Genomic DNA, 20,349 nt, shown 5'->3' with positions numbered 1-20,349 from the left:
TCTCCCTCTCACCCTGCCTCTCTATCTGTCTCTCCCTGCCTTTCCCTCTCTCTCTACCTGCCTCTCCCTCTCTCTCACTCTCTACCTGCCTGTCTCTCTCTCTCCCTGCCTTGCTCTCTCTCTCTCCCTGCTTCTCTCTCTATCCTCTCACCCCCCCCCCCACCCCCGCTTCACTCCCTCTGTCTCTCTCTCTCTCTGCCTCTCTCTCTCTCCCTGCGTCCCCCCCCCCTCTCCCTGCATCGCTCTCTCTCTGTCTCTTTCTCCCTGCCTCTCTCTCTTCCGCTGTTTCACTCTCTCTCAGTTTCCTTCTATCTGTCTCCGTTGCTCTCCCTCTCTCTTTCTCTCTCTCTCTTTCTGCCTTTCTCTCTGTTTCTCTGTGTTTGTGTGTTTTTCTCTATCTATCTCTGTTTCTTTCTCCCTCTCTCTCTGTTTCTTTCTCCCTTTGCTGGCCCCCACGTCTGTTTCCCTGTTTGTCTCTCTCTCTCTCTCTGTAGCTGTCTCTCTCTTTTGGCCTCTGCTTCTGTCTGCCCACGTCTCTCTGCTTGCCTTTCTGTATTAATTTGTTTCTCTCGACGAGTTTCTCTGCCATTTTGTTTCTTTCTATCTCTATTTCTGTTTCTCAATCTTTGTCGCTGCTTTTTCATCTCTCCTGTCTGTTTCCCTTTGTGTTCCTCTTTCTGTTACTCCTTCTCCCTTTCCCTTTCTGTTGTTGCTTTAACTCTGTTTCTCTCTCTCTCTCTTTGTCGTGGTCAGTTCCGAGAAGAATTTTGTGCTCTGGCGTCTATTTTGGTTTTGTGGATGTTATCAGCTGACACCTTTTCTCAGGAAGTGACCAAGTCTCAGATGCTATCGCAAGTTTCTGGACCAAACCCTTCAATTCTTGCACTGAACGGATTCAATTCGTCAGCAGTTTCTGAAGATTCTCTCAGCCTCGTTCGTCCACCATCTCTCTGCACCTTCCAATCCGCAGGAATCAACCAATGGATCCAGTGTATGGAAATCTGTGGGGAACCATGATCCTGCTGTCACTGTGGAGTGGTGAGTGAGGGAGGGAGTGGTGAGTGAGGGAGGGAAAGAGTGACGGAGGGATTGGTGAGTGAGTTATACATAGAGGGAATGGAGTGAGTGAGGGAAAGATTGACGGAGGGACTGGTGAGTGAGTGAGGGAGGGAGTGGTGAGTGAGTGAGGGAGGGAATTGTGAGTGAAGAAGGGAGTTGTGAGTGAGGGAGGGAAAGAGTGATGGAGGGAGGGAGTGGTGAAGGGGTGAGGGGTAGAGTGAGGGAGGACAGGGAAGAAGTGGTGAGTGAGTTATAGAGTGAGTAGTAAGGAAGGGAGTTTTGAGTGATGGAGGGGTGAATGAGGGAGACAGTGGTGAGGGAGGAAAGGAAGAAATTGGGAAGGGGTGTGAGTGAGGAGAGGGAGTAGGAGGAAGGGAGTGAGAGAGGATGAGTGAGAAAGAGGCATTGAGAGGGAGGGAGTCACAGAGAGATTCAGCAAAGGTGAGAGAGTGAGGGGAGGATGTGAGGTGAGAAAGTGATAAGATGGAGTGAACCACATCAATTGAATTAGGGCCTGAGAGAGAGGGAGTGGCAGAGGATGCGTGAGGAAGGGGCGTGTGAGAGAGGGTTACTGAGATGGAGAGTGACTATGATGGAGAGTGTCTATGATGGAGGGTGCCTGTGATGGAGGGTACCTGTGATGGACGGTGAGAGTGCGGGGGAGGGGGTGAGTGGAGAGGAGGGGGAGGACAGAGTGGTGAAGAAGGCATTCGGCATGCTTGGTTCCCTCGGTTAGACCAATGAATACAGTAGTTGGGACGTCTTGTTGAATTTGTACAAAACATTGGCAAGGCCATACTTGGAATACTGTGTACAGTTCTGGTCATCCTATTTCATAAAGGAGATTATTAAACTAGAAAGAATGTAGAAATAATTTATTAGGATGTTACCAGGACTTAATGGTTTGAGTTATAAGGAGAGGCTGGATAGGCTGGGACATTTTTCCCTGGAGAGCAGGAGACTTAGGAGGACCTAGGGGTGAGAATAGAGGTCTATAAGATAATGAGGGCCATAGATCAGTTAGCTAATCAACATATTTTCCCAGAGGTAGGGGAAAACTAGAGGGCATAGGTTTAAGGTGAGAGGGGAGAGATACAAATTTGTCGAGAGGGGCAAGTTTTTCACAGAGGGTGGTGAGTGTCTGGAACAAGCTGCCAAAGATAGTAATAGAGACGGGTACAATTTTGTCTTTTAAAAAGCGTTCAGACAGCTACATGGGTAAGATGGGTCGACAGGGATATGGGCCAAATGCAGGTAATTGGGACTAGCTTAGTGGTTAAAAAAAAGGGTGGCAGGGACTAGTTGGGCAGAAGGGCCTGTTTCCATGCTATAAAGCTCTATGACTTGGGCAGCACGGTAGCACAGTGGTTAGCACTGCTGCTTCACAGCTCCAGGGTCCCGGGTTCGATTCCCGGCTCGGGTCACTGTCTGTGTGGAGTTTGCACATTCTCCTCGTGTCTGCGTGGGTTTCCTCCGGGTGCTCCGGTTTCCTCCCACAGTCCAAAGATGTGTGGGTTAGGTTGATTGGCCAGGTTAAAAATTGTCCCTGAGATGTGTAGTTAGAGGGATTAGCGGGTAAATATGTGGGGGTAGAGCCTGGGTGGGATTGTGGTCGGTGCAGACTCGATGGGCCGAATGGCCTCCTTCTGCACTGTAGGGTTTCTATGACTCAAGAGTGCGGAGTGGTAGGATGAGGAAGGGGGTGAGGGCGTGTGAGGGCAGGGGGCGAGAGTGCGGGAAGAGGGTGAGTGTGGGGGAGAGGGGATGAGGGCGTGGGATGGCGTAAGTGCGGAGGAGGGCGAGTGTGCAGGAAAGGGTGAGAGGGTGGGAGAAGGTATGAGAGGGAAAAGGTGTGAGTTGTGAGTGAGCACCAGCGTGAGTGAATGTGACTGAGCGAGAGGAACGGTGAGTGTGAGGGAGAGTGTGTGAGGGAGAGGGAAGGGGAGAGTGTGGCAGAGGGGGTGAGTATGAAGGAGAATACACATGAGGAAGCGAGTGTGAAGGAAAGGATGTGAGGGAAGGAGAAGGTATAAGCAGGACAGGGTGCGAAGGTGGGTGTGATTGTGAGGGCGGGTGACGGTATAAGTGAGGGTGCATAAGGAGAGGGGGTGAGGGAGAAGGGGTGAGGGAAAGGGGGTGAGGGAAAGGGGTGGGGGGGGTGTGAGGGAGATAATGTGAGGGGGAGGTGGTGAGCTTGTGATGGAGGGTGCTTATATAGTAGAGGGTGTATGAAGGAGGGTGAGAGGGGTGTGTGTGAGTGTGAGGAAGGGTCTGAGTGTGAGGCAGTTGAGGACAGGCAGTACAAAACTGTTGAGCTTTTCAACATGATCTTGTCTACTTTGGGATCAAACATCATCTGCTCACCTTTTCCTGAAATCCCTTTGATTAAGACTTTAAAAACCCTCAGTCTCAATTTGAAATTCAGATTTGATGGCGTCTCATTTGTTGATTTTAGAAATATTTCTTATGTTTGCCTCTCATTGCTACAGCATAACCACTCATCTTCTCAGTCAGATACTCAGAAACTGATCACCCCCTCCCTCAACCATCCCCCCACCACCTCCCCCCCCCCCACCCCCCGCATATCCCTTGATCCCTTGAGCTATATCTAATAACTTGAAATCACACAACGTTTTGGCCTTAACTCCTTGCTGTCACATTGAATTCCACAGATTCACCACTCTCTGGGTGAAGACATTTTTAATCACCTCAGTCTTAATCAGTTCATCCCTTATCCTCAAAGTACGACACCTAATTCTGGACTCCCCCGCCATTTAATAATTCCTATGAGATCCCCTCTCACTCTTCTAAACCCCAGTGAATATAAGCGTAACTGATTTAGTCTCTCCTCACATGACGGACCTGCCACTCCAGGAATGAGCCTGGTAACCCTTTGGTGCTTGCCTCCTATAGCAAGGACACCCTTCCTCAGATACGGACACCAAAACTGCACACAGTACTCCAAGTGTGGCCTCACCAACACCCGACACAATTGCAATAAAACATCCCTATTCCGACACTCTTATCTCTCGCTATGAAGTCCAACATACTATTTGCCTTCTTTACTGCCTGCTAAGTGCCTCAGTGTTTACTTTCGGCAACTGATGCACGAGGGCACCAAGGTCTCGGTGAGAATCCACCTCTCTCAGTTTACAACCATTCAAACAATAATCTGTCTTCCTATTATTGCCACCAAAGTGGATAATCTCACATTTGTCCACGTTATACTGCATCTGCCATGCGTATGCGCACTCATTCTCATTCAGCCTGTCCAAATCAGGTTAAAGAATCCCTGCATCCTCCTCACAGCTCACCCTCCCACCATAATTTGTCATCTGCAAACTTGGAGCTAATACATTTCGTTCCCTCTTCCGAATCATCAATCTTTTATGTGAACAGTTGGGATCCCAACACCGATCCCTGCAGTCGTCCACGAGTCACTTCACTGCTTGCCAATCGAAAAAAGACCCATTTATGCGAACTCTGTTTCCGGCCTGCTAACCAGCTTTCTATCTATCTCAAGACACTAACTTGTTAAAAGCCTTCTGAAAGTCCAAATAAACCACCTTCTCTAGTTCTCCTCTACTAGTTACATTCTCAAATAATTCCAATAGATTCATCAAGCATGATTTCTCCTTTGTAAATAGATGCTGGCATTGCCTGATTATACCACTGTTTTCCAACTGCTGAGTTTTGAAATACTTGATAAACGGACTCCAGCTCCTTCGCCAATACTGATGTCAGGCTCATTGGTCCATAGTACCCTGTTCTCACTACCCCATTTTCTGAATCGCGGGCTTACATTATCTACCCTCCAATCTGCAGGAACCAGTCCAGAGTCCAAAGAACTGGAAAATGACACCAAAGGTGTCCCTATTTCATAGAATCACAGAATTCATACAGTTCTGAAGGAAGCCGTTTGGCCGATCGAGTTTGCACCGACCACAATGCCACCCAGACCCTATTCCCATGACCCCACATATTTACCCTGCCAATCCACTGACACTCGGGTCAATTTGGTATGGCCAATCAACCTAATCTGCACGCGGCACGGTGGCACAGTGGTTAGCACAGCTGCCTCACATCGCCAGGGATCTGGGTTCGATTCCTGGCTTGGGTCACTGTCTGTGCGGAGTCTGCACGTTCTCCCCGTGTCTGCGTGGATTTCCTCCAGGTGCTCCGGTTTCCTCCCACATTCCAAGCATGTGTGGGTTAGGTGGATTGGCCATGCTAAATTGCCCCATAGTGTCAGAGGGACTAGCTTGGTTAAATACATGGGGTTACGGGGATAGAGCCTGGGTGGGATTGCGTTCCTTGCAGACTTGATGGGCTGAATGGCCTCCTTCTGCTCTGTTAGAACCTTTAACTCTGTAACTTTTGACTGTGGGAGGAAACCGGGGCACCCGGAGGAGACCCACGCAGACAAGGGGAGAACGTGTAAACTCTAAACAGACAGTGATCGAGGCTGGAATTAAAGCTCGAGCTTTGAGGCAACAGTGCTGACCACTGTGTCACCGTGCCACCCCCCTCTAGGGCTGTTCCGTTATGTACTCTGACATGAAGATTATAAGGCCCCAGTGACCATTTTAGAAAGAGTGATGAGATCCTGCAGCAGTTTAGGGAGTTAGATAGAATGTTAAAAAGCAGGACCTCTAGGATTGTAATCTCAGGATTATTACCTGCGCTATGTACCAATGAGGCTAGAAATTGGAAGGTAGTACAGCTCAACATGTGGCTCAACAACTGGTGTACGGGGCAGGGTTTAGATATCTGGACCACTGGGATCTCTTACGGGACAGGTGGGATCTGTACAAGGACGGCTTGTATCTAAACTGGAGGGGCATTAATATTCTGACCGGGAGGTTTGCTAGTATCACACGGGAGGATTTAAAGTACTTTGGCAGGGGATAGGAACCAAAGCAAAGGTGAATTAACTTAAAGTAAAAGTTCATTTATTAGTCATAAATAAGGCTTGCATTAACACTGCAATTAAGTGACGGTGAAATTCCCCTAGTCACCGCACTTGGCACTTGTTCGGATCAATGCACCTAACCAGCACGTCTTTCAGACTGTGGGAGGAAACCGGAACACCCTGAAGGAACCCACGCAGACATGGGGAGGACGTGCAAACTCTAAACAGACAGTGATCGTGGCTGGAATTAAAGCTCGAGCTTTGAGGCAACAGTGCTGACCACTGTGCCACCGTGCCACCCCCCTCTAGGGCTGTTCCGTTATGTACTCTGACATGAAGATTATAAGGCCCCAGAGACCATTTTAGAAAGAGTGTAACACAGACAGTAACCCAAGAAGGCAATCGAACCCTGGTCCATCACGCTGGGAAGCAGCGGTGCAAACCACTGTGCCACCATGCCGCCCACTTAAGGAGGACTGGAGAGTAGGTCCAGTAAAATTCAGAGAAAGAGCAGGCAGAGTGTGGTTGCTCATCAAAGAGGTTCTGGTGGACTGATGTACATTTGTTTCAATGCGGGAAGTGTAACAGGTAAGGACTTAGGGCTTGGATTAATACTTGGAATTATGATGTTGTTGCCACTATAGACTTGGTTAAGGGAAGGACAGGATTGGCAGCTTTCCGTTCCAGGATACAGATGTTTTCAGTGGGATAGAGGGGGATCTAAAAGGGGTGGGGGAGTTACACTACTGGAGAATATCACAAATGTATTGTGGGAGGACACCTCAGAGAGCTCATACAGCGAGGCAACATGGGAAGAGCTCAGGAACAGGAAGGGTGTAGTCACAACGCTGGGGGTTTACTGTAGTCCCCCCAAAAGCCAGCGACAGAGGAACAGATATATAGGCGGATTTTGGCAAGGTGCAAAAGTAACAGGGTTGCTGTGGAGGGAGATATTAATTTCCCCAAAATGACTGGGACTACTTAGTGCTCGCGATGTGGATGGGGCAGAGTTTGTAAGGCACATCCAGGAGGATGACTTGAACTATTATGTCGATAGCCCAACTCGGGAAGGAGCCGTACTGGACCTGGTATTGGGGAATGAGCCTGGCCGGGTGACGACGTTTCAGGAGGAGAGCAGTTTGGGAACAGTGACCACAATTCAGTAAGCTTTCAGGTACTGATGGATAAAGATAAGTGTAGTCCTCAAGTGAAGGTGCTAAATTAGGGGAAGGCGAATTACAACATTATTTGGCAGCAATTGAAGAATATAGATTGGGGCAGATATTTGAGGGCAAATCAATTTCTGACATGTGGGAGGTTTTCAACTGCAAGTTGGTAGGAATTCAGGACTGGCACATTCCTATAAGTCTGAAGGGTAATTATGGCAAGTTTCAGCAAACTTGGATAGTGAGAGATATTGTGAGCCTAGTCAAAGAGAAAAAAAGGAAGCTCATGGTTCCTGTGGCGATGACTCACCTTTCATTTCCTCACCCTGCACTATAAATATCTCTGACTTTCTATGTCTTTTGGCTTTGACAAAGGGTCATCTGGAGTCGAAACGTCAGCTCTTTTCTCTCCTTACAGATGCGGCCAGACCTGCTGAGATTTTCCAGCATTTTCTCTTTTGGCTGGAGAAAAAGGAAGCATTTGTCAAGGCTAGGAGAATGGGAACACACGAAGGAGAAGTGGAATACAAGAAAAGTAGAAAGAAGCTCAAGCAAGGAGTAAGGAGGGCTAAAAGGGGTCACATAAAGTAATTGGCCAGCAGGATTAAGGAAAATCCTTTTAATGCATATATGAAGAGAAAGCAAGGGACCTGGAGGAGGACAGGGGAGGGGATCTATGCGTGGAGCTGGAGGAAAAGAGGAAATGAGCGCGGTATTAAATGAATACTTTGCGTCAGTTTTCACAAAAGAGGAGGACTTGCTTAATGACGAGTCTGGGGAAGTGTGTGTAGATAGTTTGCGTCATGATGAGACCAAAAAGGAGGCAATATTGGGTTCTTGAGAAGCACTAAATTAGACGAGTCCACGGGGCCCGATGGGAAACACCCCAGAATACTGAGAGATGCAAGGGAGGAAACTGCTCAGGACTTGAGAGAAATCTTTGTATCCTCACTAGTACAGTGGAGGTCCCAGAAGATTGGATAACGTTGTTCCTTTGTTTACGAAGGGTAGTAAGGATAAACCAGGTAATTAAAGGCCGGTGAGCCTTCAGCCAATGGTGGGGAAATTATTGGAGAGCATTCTTCGAGACAGGATTTACTCCCACTTGAAAATAAGTGGACGTATTAGTGAGACACAACATGGTTTTGTGATGGGGAGGTCGTGTCTCACTTAGTTAATCGAGTTTTTCGAGGAAGTGGCGACGATGATTGATGAGGGTAGGGCAGTGCATGTTGTCTACATGGACTTCAGTAAGGCCTTTGACAAGGTCCCTCATGGCAGACTGGTACAGAAGGTTAAGTCGCACGGGGTCAGAGATCAGCTGGCAAGATGGTTGCAGAACTGCCTCGGTCATAGAAGACAGAGGGTAGTAGTGGAAGGGTGCGTTTCTGAATGGAGGGCTGTGACAAGTGGCGTTCTTCAGGGATCAATGCTGGGACTTTTGATGCTTGTAATATATATCAATGATTTGGAGGTAAATGTAACTGGTTTGATTAGTAAGTCTGCAGATGATGCAAAGATTGGAGGAATTGTGGATCGCAGTGACGACTGTCAGAGGATACAGCAGGATATAGAATGGTTCGAGACTTGGGCGGAGAGATGGCAGCTGGAGTTTAATGGACAAATGTGAGGTAATGCATTTTGGGAGTCTAATATAGATGGGAAATATACAGTAAATGGCAGAACCCTTAAGAATATTGACAGGCAGAGGGATCTGGGTGTGCAGATATCCAAGTCACTGAAAGTGGCAACGCAGGTGGAGAAGGTCGATGGAGACGGGAGAGGTGCCGGAGGATTGGAGGATTGCGGATGTGGTTACTATTTTCAAGAAGGGGAATAAGGATAACCCAGGAAATTACCGACTGGTGAGTCTAACCTCAGTGGTTGGTAAGCTGATGGAGAAAATCCTGTGGGACAAGATTTATGAGCATTTAGAGAGGTTTAGTATGCTCAAGCATACTCAGCATGGCTTTGTCAAAGGCAGATCGTGCCTTACGAGCCTGGTGGAGTTCTTCGAAAATGTGACTAAACACATTGACGAAGGGAAAGCGGTAGATGTGGTTTATATGGATCTTAGCAAGGCGTTCGATAAGGTCCCCTATGCAAGGGTTCTAGAAAAAGTGAGAGGGCATGGTATCCAAGGGGCTGCTGCCCTGTGGATCCAGAACGGCTTGCCCAGAGGAGGCAGAGAGTGGGTACAGATGGGTCTTTTTCTAAATGGAGGTCGGTCACCAGTGGTGTGCCCCAGGGATCTGTTCTGGGACCCTTGCTGTTTGTCATTTTCATAAATGACCTGGATGAGGACGTGGAGGGATGGGTTGGTAAGTTTGTCGACGACCCAAAGTTTGGTGGGGTTGTAGATAGTCTGGAGGGATGTCAGAAGTTACAGAGGGACATAGATAGGATGCAAGACTGGGTGGAGAAGTGGCAGATGGACTTCAACCCAGATAAATGCGTAGTGGTCCATTTTGGCAGGTCAAATGGGATGAAGGAGTACAATATAAAGGGAAAGACTCTTAGTACTGTAGAGGATCAGAAGGACCTTGGGGTCCGGGTCCATAGGACTCTAAAATCGGCCCCGGAGGTGGAGGAGGTGGTTAAGAAGGCGTATGGTGTGCTGGCCTTTATCAATCGAGGGATTGGGTTTAGGAGTCGGGGGATAATGATCCAGCTATATAAGACCCTCGTCAGACCCCACTTGGAGTACTGTGCTTAGTTCTGGTCGCCTCATTATAGGAAAGATGTGGAAAAGATTGAAAGGGTGCAGAGGAGATTTAGAAGGATGTTGGTCAGTGATTGAGTGGCATGGCTTATGAGGATAGGCTGAGGGAGCTCGGTCTTTTCTCCTTGGAGAGACGTAGGATGAGAGGAGACCTAATAGAGGTGTATAAGATGTTGAGAAGCATAGATCGAGTGGACTCTCAGAGGCTTTTTCTCAGGGTGGAAATGGCTGCTACGAGAGGACACAGGTTTAAGGTGCTGGGGGTTAGGTACAGGGGAACTGTGAGGGTGAACTTTTTCACAGAGAGGGTGGTGGACGAGTGAAATCGGCTGCCGTCAGTGTTGGTGGAGGCAAACTCAATAGGGTCTTTTACGAGACTCCTGGATGAGTACATGGGACGTAATAGGATGGAGTGTTATAGGTCGGCCGAGAAGGTAGGGATATGTTCGGCACAACTTGTGGGGCCGAACGGCCTCTTTTGTGCTGTAGTTTTATATAAAGTAGTCAAGAATGCATACAGCATGCTTGCCTTCATCGGCCGGGGCATTGAGTTTAAAAATTGTCAAGTCATGTTGCATTTTTATAGAACCTTAGTTAGGCTGCACATGGAATATCGTGTTCAATTCTGGTCTTCACGCTACCAGAAGGATGTGCAGGTTTTGGAGAGGGTGCAGAAGAAATTTCATAGAATAGAATGCCTGCAGTGCAGAAGGAAGCCATTGAGAGCATCAAGTCTGCCACCGACCACAATCCCACCCAGACCCTATTCCCCTCATACTTCATATTAACCTTGCTAATTCCCCTGACCAGAGTGTCAATTTACCATTGCCAATCAACATAACCCGCACATATTTGGACTGTGGGAGGAAACGGAACACCCGGAGAAAACCCATGCAGACATGGGGAGAACGTGCAAACTCCAAACAGACAGTTACCCGAAGCCAAAATTGAACCCGAGTCCCTGGCGCTATGAGGCAGCAATGCTAACCACCGTGCCACCAACCTTTATTTAAAATACTGGTTCAGTTCATCTCCTATCTCCTTATTGTTTTGTTTTCAACTCCCCAGACATACTTTCCATAGGACCAATGCTCACTTTGTTGACTTTTCTTTTTGAAGTATCTGTGGAAATTGTTACATTATATACTATATTTCAATTTCTCATTTTCCTCGATAACTTTCTCTCATTCTCCCTCTTTATTAATCTTTTTGTCATTCTTTGCTGTCTTTATCCTATCCTATCCTATCCTATCTTCTTACCTGCCACCCTTTAACCAGGATGTTGCCTGGTATGCAGGACATTAGCTGTGAGCAGAGGTTGGAGAAACTTAGTTTGTTCGAGCTGGAACGACAAATGTTGAGCGGGCGAACTGATCAACCTCTACAAGATCATGAAGGGGGCAGAATGGATAGTCAGACGCTATTTTCCCACAGTAGAAGAGTCAATTACTAGGGGGCATAGGTTTAAGTTGCGAGGGGCAAGGTTGAAAGGCGATGTATGAGGCACGTGTTTTGCACAGAGGGTGGTGGGTGCCTGGAACTCGCTGCTGGGGAAGGTAGTGGAAGCAGATACGACAGTGACTTTTAAGGGGCATCTTGCCAAATACATGAATAAGATGGGAATACAGCGATAAGGTTCCCAGAAGGATAGGGGGCTTTAGTTCAGTCGGGCAGCATGGTCGATGCAGGCTTGGACGGCCGAAGGGCCTGTTCCTGTGTTGTAATTTTCTTTGTTCTTTGTTCAATCCCATTATTTTCCCCCAAACCATTTCCCTATTAATACTGATTTCCTTCAGCACTTCATTAAAACTTGTTTCTCTCAGAGCTTTTGGTACATTATTCATGTCTTCCTTTGTGAAGACAGACCCACCATCAGGCACAAGTCAGGAGTATGATGGAATAGTCTGCTCTTGCCTTGGTAAGTGCAGCTCCATCAACACCCATGAGGCTCTACACGGCCAAAGATAAAGCAGCCCTTCCAAAAACATTCACTCCTTCCACCACTGACGCACAGTGGCAGCCATGAGTAGCCTCTACGCGATGCACTGCAGGAACTCACTGAGATTCCTTCGACAGCACCCTTCAATTGCACGACCTCTACCATCTAGAAGAGTAACAGAAAGACCACCACCTGGAGGTTCCCCTCCAAGTCACTCAGCATCCTGACTTGGAAATATATCACTGTTCCTTCACTGTCGCTGTGTCAAAATCCTGAAACACCCTCTCGAGCAGCACTGTGGGTATACCTACATCACGGGGACTGACGCGGTTCAAGAAGGCAGCTCACCACCACCTTCTCAAGACCAATTAGGGATGGTCAATAAATGCTGTTCCAGCCTGCGACACCCAAATCTTGTGAGAGAATAAAAATAGATCTTTGCTTGCAGCCAGCTGCTCGAGTTACGAATCTCTTTTTCACACTAGGTACTGCTGGGGAGCTGCAGATTTGCCTCGAGAGAAAGCAGCCCAGCAGTGGGACATGCAAAGTGGAACTGATGTGTTCCAGCTTGCGTGGCTCGGCTGTTGAGTGGTTCAGAGGGAACAAAAAGGTTATCAGTGATCAGAGGCATGAGCTGCAGTTTGGTGGGATGATTTTGGATGTCACCCTCGATTCCCAGCTTGGAGAGACGGTTTATAAATGCAAGGAAGCTGCAGCAGGAGTCGAGCAGACTGTTGATTTGGGAGAAACTTGTGGCTACAGCAACACTATCAAAATTCTACCAGGTAACAACCTATCATTTTACTACATCTCAAATGCATGGACAAATCCTTGCCATTCAGTGACGTTACCAACACTGAATCCCCCCCTAACCTGCGGGTTGATGATCAATTCTACCACTGTCACTGTAATATATTCTGCGTCATGATATAAGGAAGGATACTGCTCAGACACTATGAAGCAGTCTTGTGTCAATTAACTCGCTTCCTAACTCCCCACAATCTGTCCACCATCTAGGAGGCACAACATCCGGAGTGTGATTTTTTTTTTCATTCATACACACATATGCATGCACACACACAGACCTGTGCTATACACACACACAAACACACTCACGCGCGCGCACACACAAACACACACACATGTGCACATGTAAACACACACACACATACACACACTCGGCATGCGCACACACATACACACACGCACGTACACACACACACATGTAGACACTCTCACACTTATGTGCACACACATACATACACACACACACACACACGCGCGCGTACGCACACTGACACACACACACGCGCGTACAGACAGTGGTATTTGTATTCAATAACAAAAATCTGGATTTAAGAATCTGCTGGTGGCATGAAACCATTTTTGGAAATGGTTGGGTTCACTACTGTCCTTTAGGGAAGAAAAACTGCAGTCCTTACCCTGACTGGTCCACCTGTGAATCGAAAAACAGCAATGTGGTTGACTCTCAACTGCTGTCAGAAATAACCCAGCGAGACACTCAATTTTAACAATCACGATGGCATTGTGGATCAACCCACAGTACGAGGACTGCAGCGTTTCAAGAAGGCAGCACACGCGACACATATGCACACACACAAATGTACGCAGACACACAAGCGCACACACACTGCATGTGAGAGAATGTCCTGCTGTTGTCATTTGCTATTGAACGACTCTCTTTCTCCATATTGTTCTATTTACAGATGTTTCCTCAGTTCAGTACCAGAAAGTGAAGATTATTCTTACTGCAATTTTCTTGGCAGTTTATACGGCGGCTTTGCTGATCACCTTCTATCTGTGCCATCAGCAGAGCAGTTAAGTGTTGGGTCTGTTCTCATAGCAGCAAACAATCTCCTCTTAATCCCAGAATGCTTCCCGAACATTGAGTGTGAGAGGTCGTGGATCTCGCACTGGGGGTATGAGTAACAGGGGACCTCGCACGAGAGTATGAGAGACAGGGGATCTCACACTGGGAGTGCGAGAGACAGGGGATCTCACACTGGGGGTGTGAGAGACAGGAGATTTCGCACTGGGGGTGTGAGGGACAGGGGATGTCACACTGGGCTGTGAGAGACAGGAGATCTCGCACTGGTGCTGTGCGGCAAAGAGGGAATCTCGCACTGGAACTGGGGTTTTAGTAGGAGAGGGATGGAGGGTGGCAGCAGAGGGAGAGAGTGGGGAGAGGGAGGGAGTGATAACAGAGACTCAATATCATCTGATACTGACTTTCTCTTATTTTGCCTCTTATGTCTAGGTAAAAATGAAAAGAAAAGGAGACAAAACCAAGGTAGGGGTTCAATCCAGCGGGTACGCCAAAACTGTCTGACTCTGCCTAACAAACTGCTGTCCATTACTGTGGGTAGGAGGAGGTCAGCAGTTTTCTGCCGGTACAACGGTGATTGTTTGATGAGGGACAGTGTAGAGGGAGTTTTACTCTGTATCTAACACCGTGCTGTACCTATCCTGAGAGTGTTTGATGGGGACAGTGTAGAGGGAGCTTTACTCTGTATCTAACCCCGTGCTGTACCTGTCCTGGGAGTGTTTGATGGGGACAGTGCAGAGGGAGCTTTACTCTGTATCTAACACCGTGCTGTAGCTGTCCTGGGAGTGTTTGATGGGGGACAGTGTAGAGGGAGTTTTACTCTGTATCTGACACCGTGCTGTACCTGTCCTGGGAGTGTTTGATGGGGACAGTATACAGTGAGCTTTACTCTGTATCTAACACCGTGCTGTACCTGTCCTGGGAGTGTTTGATGGGGACAGTGTAGAGGGAGTTTTACTCTGTATCTGACACCGTGCTGTACCTGTCCTGGGAGTGTTTGATGGGGACAGTGCAGAGGGAGCTTTACTCTGTATCTAACACCGTGCTGTAGCTGTCCTGGGAGTGTTTGATGGGGGACAGTGTAGAGGGAGTTTTACTCTGTATCTGACACCGTGCTGTACCTGTCCTGGGAATGTTTGATGGGGGATAGTATGGAGGAAGTTGTACTCTGTATCTAATCCTGAGCTGTACCTGTCCTAGAAGTGTTTGATGGGGGACAGTATCGATGAAGGTTTACTTTGTATCGAGTTCTGTGCTTTACCTGTCCGAGGAGTGTTTGATGGGGATAGTGTAGAGTGTGATGAAAGATCTTAAAGTAAGGGAACACTTAGGAAGCAGTGATCATAATATGGTAGAATTCAGTCTGCAATTTGAAAGAAGGAAGGCAGAATCAGATGTGAAGGTTCTACAGTTAAATAAAGGTAATTACAGGCGCATGAGGGAGGAACTGACAAAAATCGACTGGAAGCAGAGCCTAATGGGAAAGACAGTAGAACAGCAATGGCAGGAGTTTCTGGGAGTAATTGAGGACACAGTGCAGAGGTTCATCCCAAACAAAAGAAAGGTTATCAGAGGGGGGATTAGGCAGCCATGGCTGACAAAGGAAGTCAGGGAATGCATCAAGGCAAAAGAGAGAGCCTATAATGTGGCAAAGAGTAGTGGGAAGTCAGAAGATTGGGAAAGCTATAAAAACAGAGGATAACAAAGAGAGAAATAAGGAAGGAGAGGATCAAATATGAAGGTAGGCTAGCCAGTAACATTAGGAATGATAGTAAAAGTTTCTTTAAATACATTAAAAACAAACGGGAGGCAAAAGTAGACATTGGGCCGCTCCAAAATGACGCTGGTAATCTAGTGATGGGAGACAAGGAAATAGCTGAGGAACTTAATAAGTACTTTGCGTCAGTCTTCACAGTAGAAGACATGAGTAATATCCCAACAATTCAGGAAAGTCAGGGGGCAGAGTTGAATATGGTTGCCATCACAAAGGAGAAAGTGCTAGAGAAACTAAAAGGTCTGAAAATTGATAAATCTCCGGGCCCAGATGGGCTACATCCTAGAGTTCTAAAGGAGATAGCTGAAGAAATAGTGGAGGCGTTAGTTATGATCTTTCAAAAGTCACTGGAGTCAGGGAAAGTCCCAGAGGATTGGAAAATCGCTGTTGTAACCCCACTGTTCAAGAAGGGAACAAGAAAAAAGATGGAAAATTATAGGCCAATTAGCCTAACCTCAGTTGTTGGCAAAATTCTAGAATCCATCGTTAAGGATGAGATTTCTAAATTCTTGGAAGTGCAGGGTCGGATTAAGACAAGTCAGCATGGATTTAGTAAGGGGAGGTCGTGCCTGACAAACCTGTTAGAGTTCTTTGAAGAGATAACAAATAGGTTAGACCAAGGAGAGCCAATGGATGTTATCTATCTTGACTTCCAAAAGGCCTTTGACAAGGTGCCTCACGGGAGACTGCTGAGTAAAATAAGGGCCCATGGTATTCGAGGCAAGGTACTAACATGGATTGACGATTGGCTGTCAGACAGAAGGCAGAGAGTTGGGATAAAAGGTTCTTTCTCAGAATGGCAACCGGTGACAATTGGTGTCCCGCGGGGTTCAGTGTTGGGGCCACAGCTGTTCTCTTTATATATTAACGATCTAGATGACGGGACTGGGAGCATTCTGGCCAAGTTTGCCGATGATACAAAGATAGGTGGAGGGGCAGGTAGTATTGAGGAGGTGGGGAGGCTGCAGAAAGATTTAGACAGTTTAGAAGAGTGGTCCAAGAAGTGGCTGATGAAATTCAACGTGGGCAAGTGCGAGGTCGTACACTTTGGAAAAAAGAATAGAGGCATGGACTATTTTCTAAACGGTGACAAAATTCATAATGCTAAAGTGCAAAGGGACTTGGGAGTCCTAGTCCAGGATTCTCTAAAGGTAAACTTGCAGGTTGAGTCCGTAATTAAGAAAGCAAATGTAATGTTGTCATTTATCTCAAGAGGCTTGGAATACAAAAGCAGGGATGTACTTCTGAGGCTTTATAAAGCACTGGTTAGGCCCCATTTGGAGTACTGTGAGCAATTTTGTGCCCCACACCTCAGGAAGGACATACTGGCACTGGAGCGGGTCCAGCGGAGATTCACACGGATGATCCCAGGAATGGTAGGCCTGACATACGATGAACGTCTGAGGATCGTGGGATTATATTCATTGGAGTTTAGGAGGTTGAGGGGAGATCTGATAGAAACTTACAAGATAATGAACGGCTTAGATAGGATGGACGTAGGGAAGTTGTTTCCATTAACAGGGGAGACTAGGACGCGGGGGCACAGCCTTAGAATAAAAGGGAGTCACTTTAGAACAGAGATGAGGAGAAATTTCTTCAGCCAGAGAGTGGTGGGTCTGTGGAATTCATTGCCACAGAGGGCTGTGGAGGCCGAGACGTTGAGCGTCTTCAAGACAGAAATTGATAAATTCTTGATTTCTCGAGGAATTAAGGGCTATGGGGAGAGAGCGGGTAAATGGAGTTGAAATCAACCATGATTGAATGGTGGAGTGGACTCGATGGGCCGAATGGCCTTACTTCCGCTCCTATGTCTTATGGTCTTATGGTCTTATGGTGTAGAGGGAGTTTTACTTTGTATGTAACCACGTCCGGTACCTGTCCTGGGAGTTTTTGATGGGGACAGTCTCGAGGGAGCTTCACACTGTATCTAACCCTGTGCTATACCTGGCCTGGGAGTGTTTGATGGAGACAGTGTAGAGCAAGTTTTATTCTGTATCTTACTCTGTGCTCTACCTGTTCTGGGAACGTTTGATGAGGACAGTGTGGAGGGAGTTTTACTTTGTATCTAACCTTGTGCGGTACCTGTCCTGGGAGTGTTTGATGGGAACTATGTACACGGAGATGTATTCTGTCCCTAACCTCGTGCTGTACCTGTTCGGAATGTTTGGTTGTGGGGCAGTGTAAGAGGGAATTTTTTATTTGTAAACATTACTGAGTGTAATTTTATCATTTTGGAGATGCTCAGACTGTCTCTGTGTCAATCTGCCTCCCGATCTCCCTTGCCTGGAGATTTGTCAAACAGGCGGGCACAGGAATCAGCCCGAAACCCATGTTTGCCTCTTTTACACAAGCATTTGGTGTCCTAGAGTGAGGTATTCTTGTTAGAGCTACATTGGTACTGTCACAGCTGGAATACTGCGAACAGTTTTGGTCTCCTTACCGAATTAACTCATATTCGAGCGATACAGAGAAAATCATTTTGCTACTGACTCCTGGGCTGAGGGATATTGGCTGATATGAGATTAGTATTCTGGAAGCAAATAGTGTAAGAGGTGATCTGTTTGAAACGTATACAGATCTCTCACAGTTTCAAGTGCAACATGCTTACCGGATGTCTCCCCCGGTTGCGGAGTCTGGAATATGGGGGTCACGGTTTCAGGGTAAGGGATCAAATTTCAGGCTTTTCAGTCAGAGTGGTAAGTCTTTGAAATTCTCTAACCCAGAGAGCGGTAGATGATCATTCATTGAGTAGATTCAAGACAGAGTTTGAGAGATTTTCGGGCATTTTCTAAAAGAGAACGGGGAGTGGAGTGGAGAATAGAGTTGATAGGATCAGCATAATCGTGCCACAGGACGAGAACCAAGCTCACTGCATCCAACTGCTCCTTGTTCTTAGGTTTCTTTTTCCACTGAAATTGATCTTTCCTCTTTGCAGGAGAAGAAGGAATTTACTCTGATTTGCTAAGTCCTGGAACTCAACCTGACACCAAGGAGCAAGCCCAGGCCACTGGCCAACGGGTGCAGGGCAGGCCAAAGCGGTCTTCGCAACTGACAGTGGAGGTCGAGGCTGGGCCTGCTGCAGGCCTCAGAAGGCTGGATAAGGTTGGGCCTAGCGCAGGCTCACTAAGCGAGCAGGCCGAGGCTGGGCCTGCTGCAAGCCTCAGAATTCAGGCCGAGTCTGGGCCGAGCTCAGGCTCAATAAGAGAGCAGGCCGAGGCTGGGCCTGCTGCAAGCCTCCAAAGGCAAGATGAGACTAAGCCTAACACTCCCCAGATGGTTCCAGTACAAGATTCAACATACACAAGCCTGAAGAAACGACCAAAAGATGCTGACTACCAACTCCTCAGAGGACAGGGACCTGATGGTCAAAGTGCAGTAACATATTCAGCAGAAGCAGAGGAGGTGACACTTAAGACAACATTGTAAGGCAACAAGATAGATTTGGGAAGTGAGACAGGTACAAATTCACTCCCAGCATATTCTACATTTAAGCCACTCGAAAACCTTTGATTATATTCCAGTTTGTAACTCACTCCCGGGTATCTGTTGTTCTATAAACCACCAGAAACCCTCGATTAGATTCCAGTTTATGACGCTCCCAGGTATCTGTTATTCTGTACATAAACCACCATGAACCTTTCAATTAGATTCTACTCTGTCACTCACTCCCAGGTATCTGTCATTTTATGTAAACCACTCCAAAATCCTCGATTGGACCCCAGTCTTTAACTCACTTATGGGTATCTGTTATTCTATAGATAAACCACCCCAAACCCCGAGATTGGATTGCAGTTTGGAACTCATTTCCAAGTATCTGTTATTCCATATATAAACCACACCAAACCCTTGATTAGATTCTAGTCTGTAACACACTCCCGGGTATCTTATCCTATATATAAACCCTCTGCTTCGATTCATTGCTTGGATTCCGGTCTGTAACTCACTCCCAGTTATTTGTTATTCTATGTGTAGACCATCCTGAACCCATCAATTCGAATCCAGTCTGTAACTCAGTAAAGATCACAGGGCCAGTACTGTGAACAGGGCTATAAGGAAGTGTGTGACATTCTCTTTGTTTCCTGGGGACAATCGCTGTTTCTCAGACGACAGCTTTGAAAGATAAAAACATTGGTCTCCTTGTCTCACATTGCTGTTTTTGCGATATCGCTTTGCATAACATGGTTGCCCCATGTCTAACATTGCAACACTGACTGCACTCTAAATAAAAACCTTCTTTGTTTGCTCTGAACTGTCTAGGTTGATCAGAGGCTTAGATTTATATCGGTATGAGACTTGCTTTCCAATATGATTGTTTCGTATGTTAACCGTCTGTGCTTGCTAATGAGGAAAGTATAAAGAGTTTATCTTAATGTATGTGCACAAATGTGTTAAAATGTGATTTACACGGCTGTAAAAACTGATTCTGCCTCAAGTAGAGCATTGTTCTAGTTCGGCACTCTGTACTGCAGGGAGGATGTTAAAGTATGGCTGCGTGGGTGGAAAAGATTCAAGAGAATGACACCAGAAATAAAGAAGTACCGTTTTGTGGATAGATGGAAGCAGCTGGGTCTGTTTCTTCGAGCGTAGAACGTAGAAAGAGGATTCAAGAGAGGTTTTAAAACTCTGAGACATCTGGGCCGAGTCGTTAGAGAGAGAGATTATTCCCACTGTGGGAAGGAGCCAGATTGGAGATCGGTCTGGGACGTGGGGGTTCGGGGTTGGCCCGCAAATGGACAGGGCGGCCACGATCGTGGGAGGTTTTGGGGAGGAACACTGCGGGGGTCCCGGGCTGGCCAGCGAGCGAGCGGGGTCACTGCGCATGCGCAGAGGCCCGCTGAATTCAGCCCACCCCCCATTGCGAATAGGCCCCGCCCCCTGAGATTTAATGATATTCGCGCCGGTGGGCTCTGCATTGTACAAAGTGTGGGAGA

At 47.2% G+C, this 20,349-nt stretch overlaps 1 protein-coding gene across 2 annotated transcripts; it reads left to right on the top strand.

Moving 5' to 3' along the window:
• The first annotated feature begins 840 nt into the window (after nt 1-840).
• LOC144486687 (uncharacterized) lies at nt 841-19,969 on the top strand. 2 transcript variants are annotated; one of them, XM_078204698.1, is made up of 5 exons: nt 841-1,038; nt 12,284-12,583; nt 13,526-13,636; nt 14,077-14,109; nt 18,354-19,968. In XM_078204698.1, the coding sequence occupies exons 1-5, from the start codon at nt 981-983 to the stop codon at nt 18,842-18,844; spliced, it is 993 nt and encodes a 330-aa protein (XP_078060824.1). In that variant the 5' UTR covers nt 841-980; the 3' UTR covers nt 18,845-19,968. The 2 variants fall into 2 exon arrangements, with proteins under 2 accessions (XP_078060824.1, XP_078060825.1); XM_078204699.1 differs by lacking the exon at nt 14,077-14,109 and having other exon boundaries at nt 18,354-19,969.
• Nucleotides 19,970-20,349: the final 380 nt, after the last annotated feature.

Source organism: Mustelus asterias, unplaced genomic scaffold (genome assembly GCF_964213995.1).
Source record: "Mustelus asterias unplaced genomic scaffold, sMusAst1.hap1.1 HAP1_SCAFFOLD_430, whole genome shotgun sequence".
Lineage (NCBI taxonomy): Eukaryota > Metazoa > Chordata > Chondrichthyes > Carcharhiniformes > Triakidae > Mustelus > Mustelus asterias.
The sequence above is the reverse complement of the archived record's forward strand: the minus strand, read 5'-3'. Positions and strand labels throughout refer to the sequence as shown.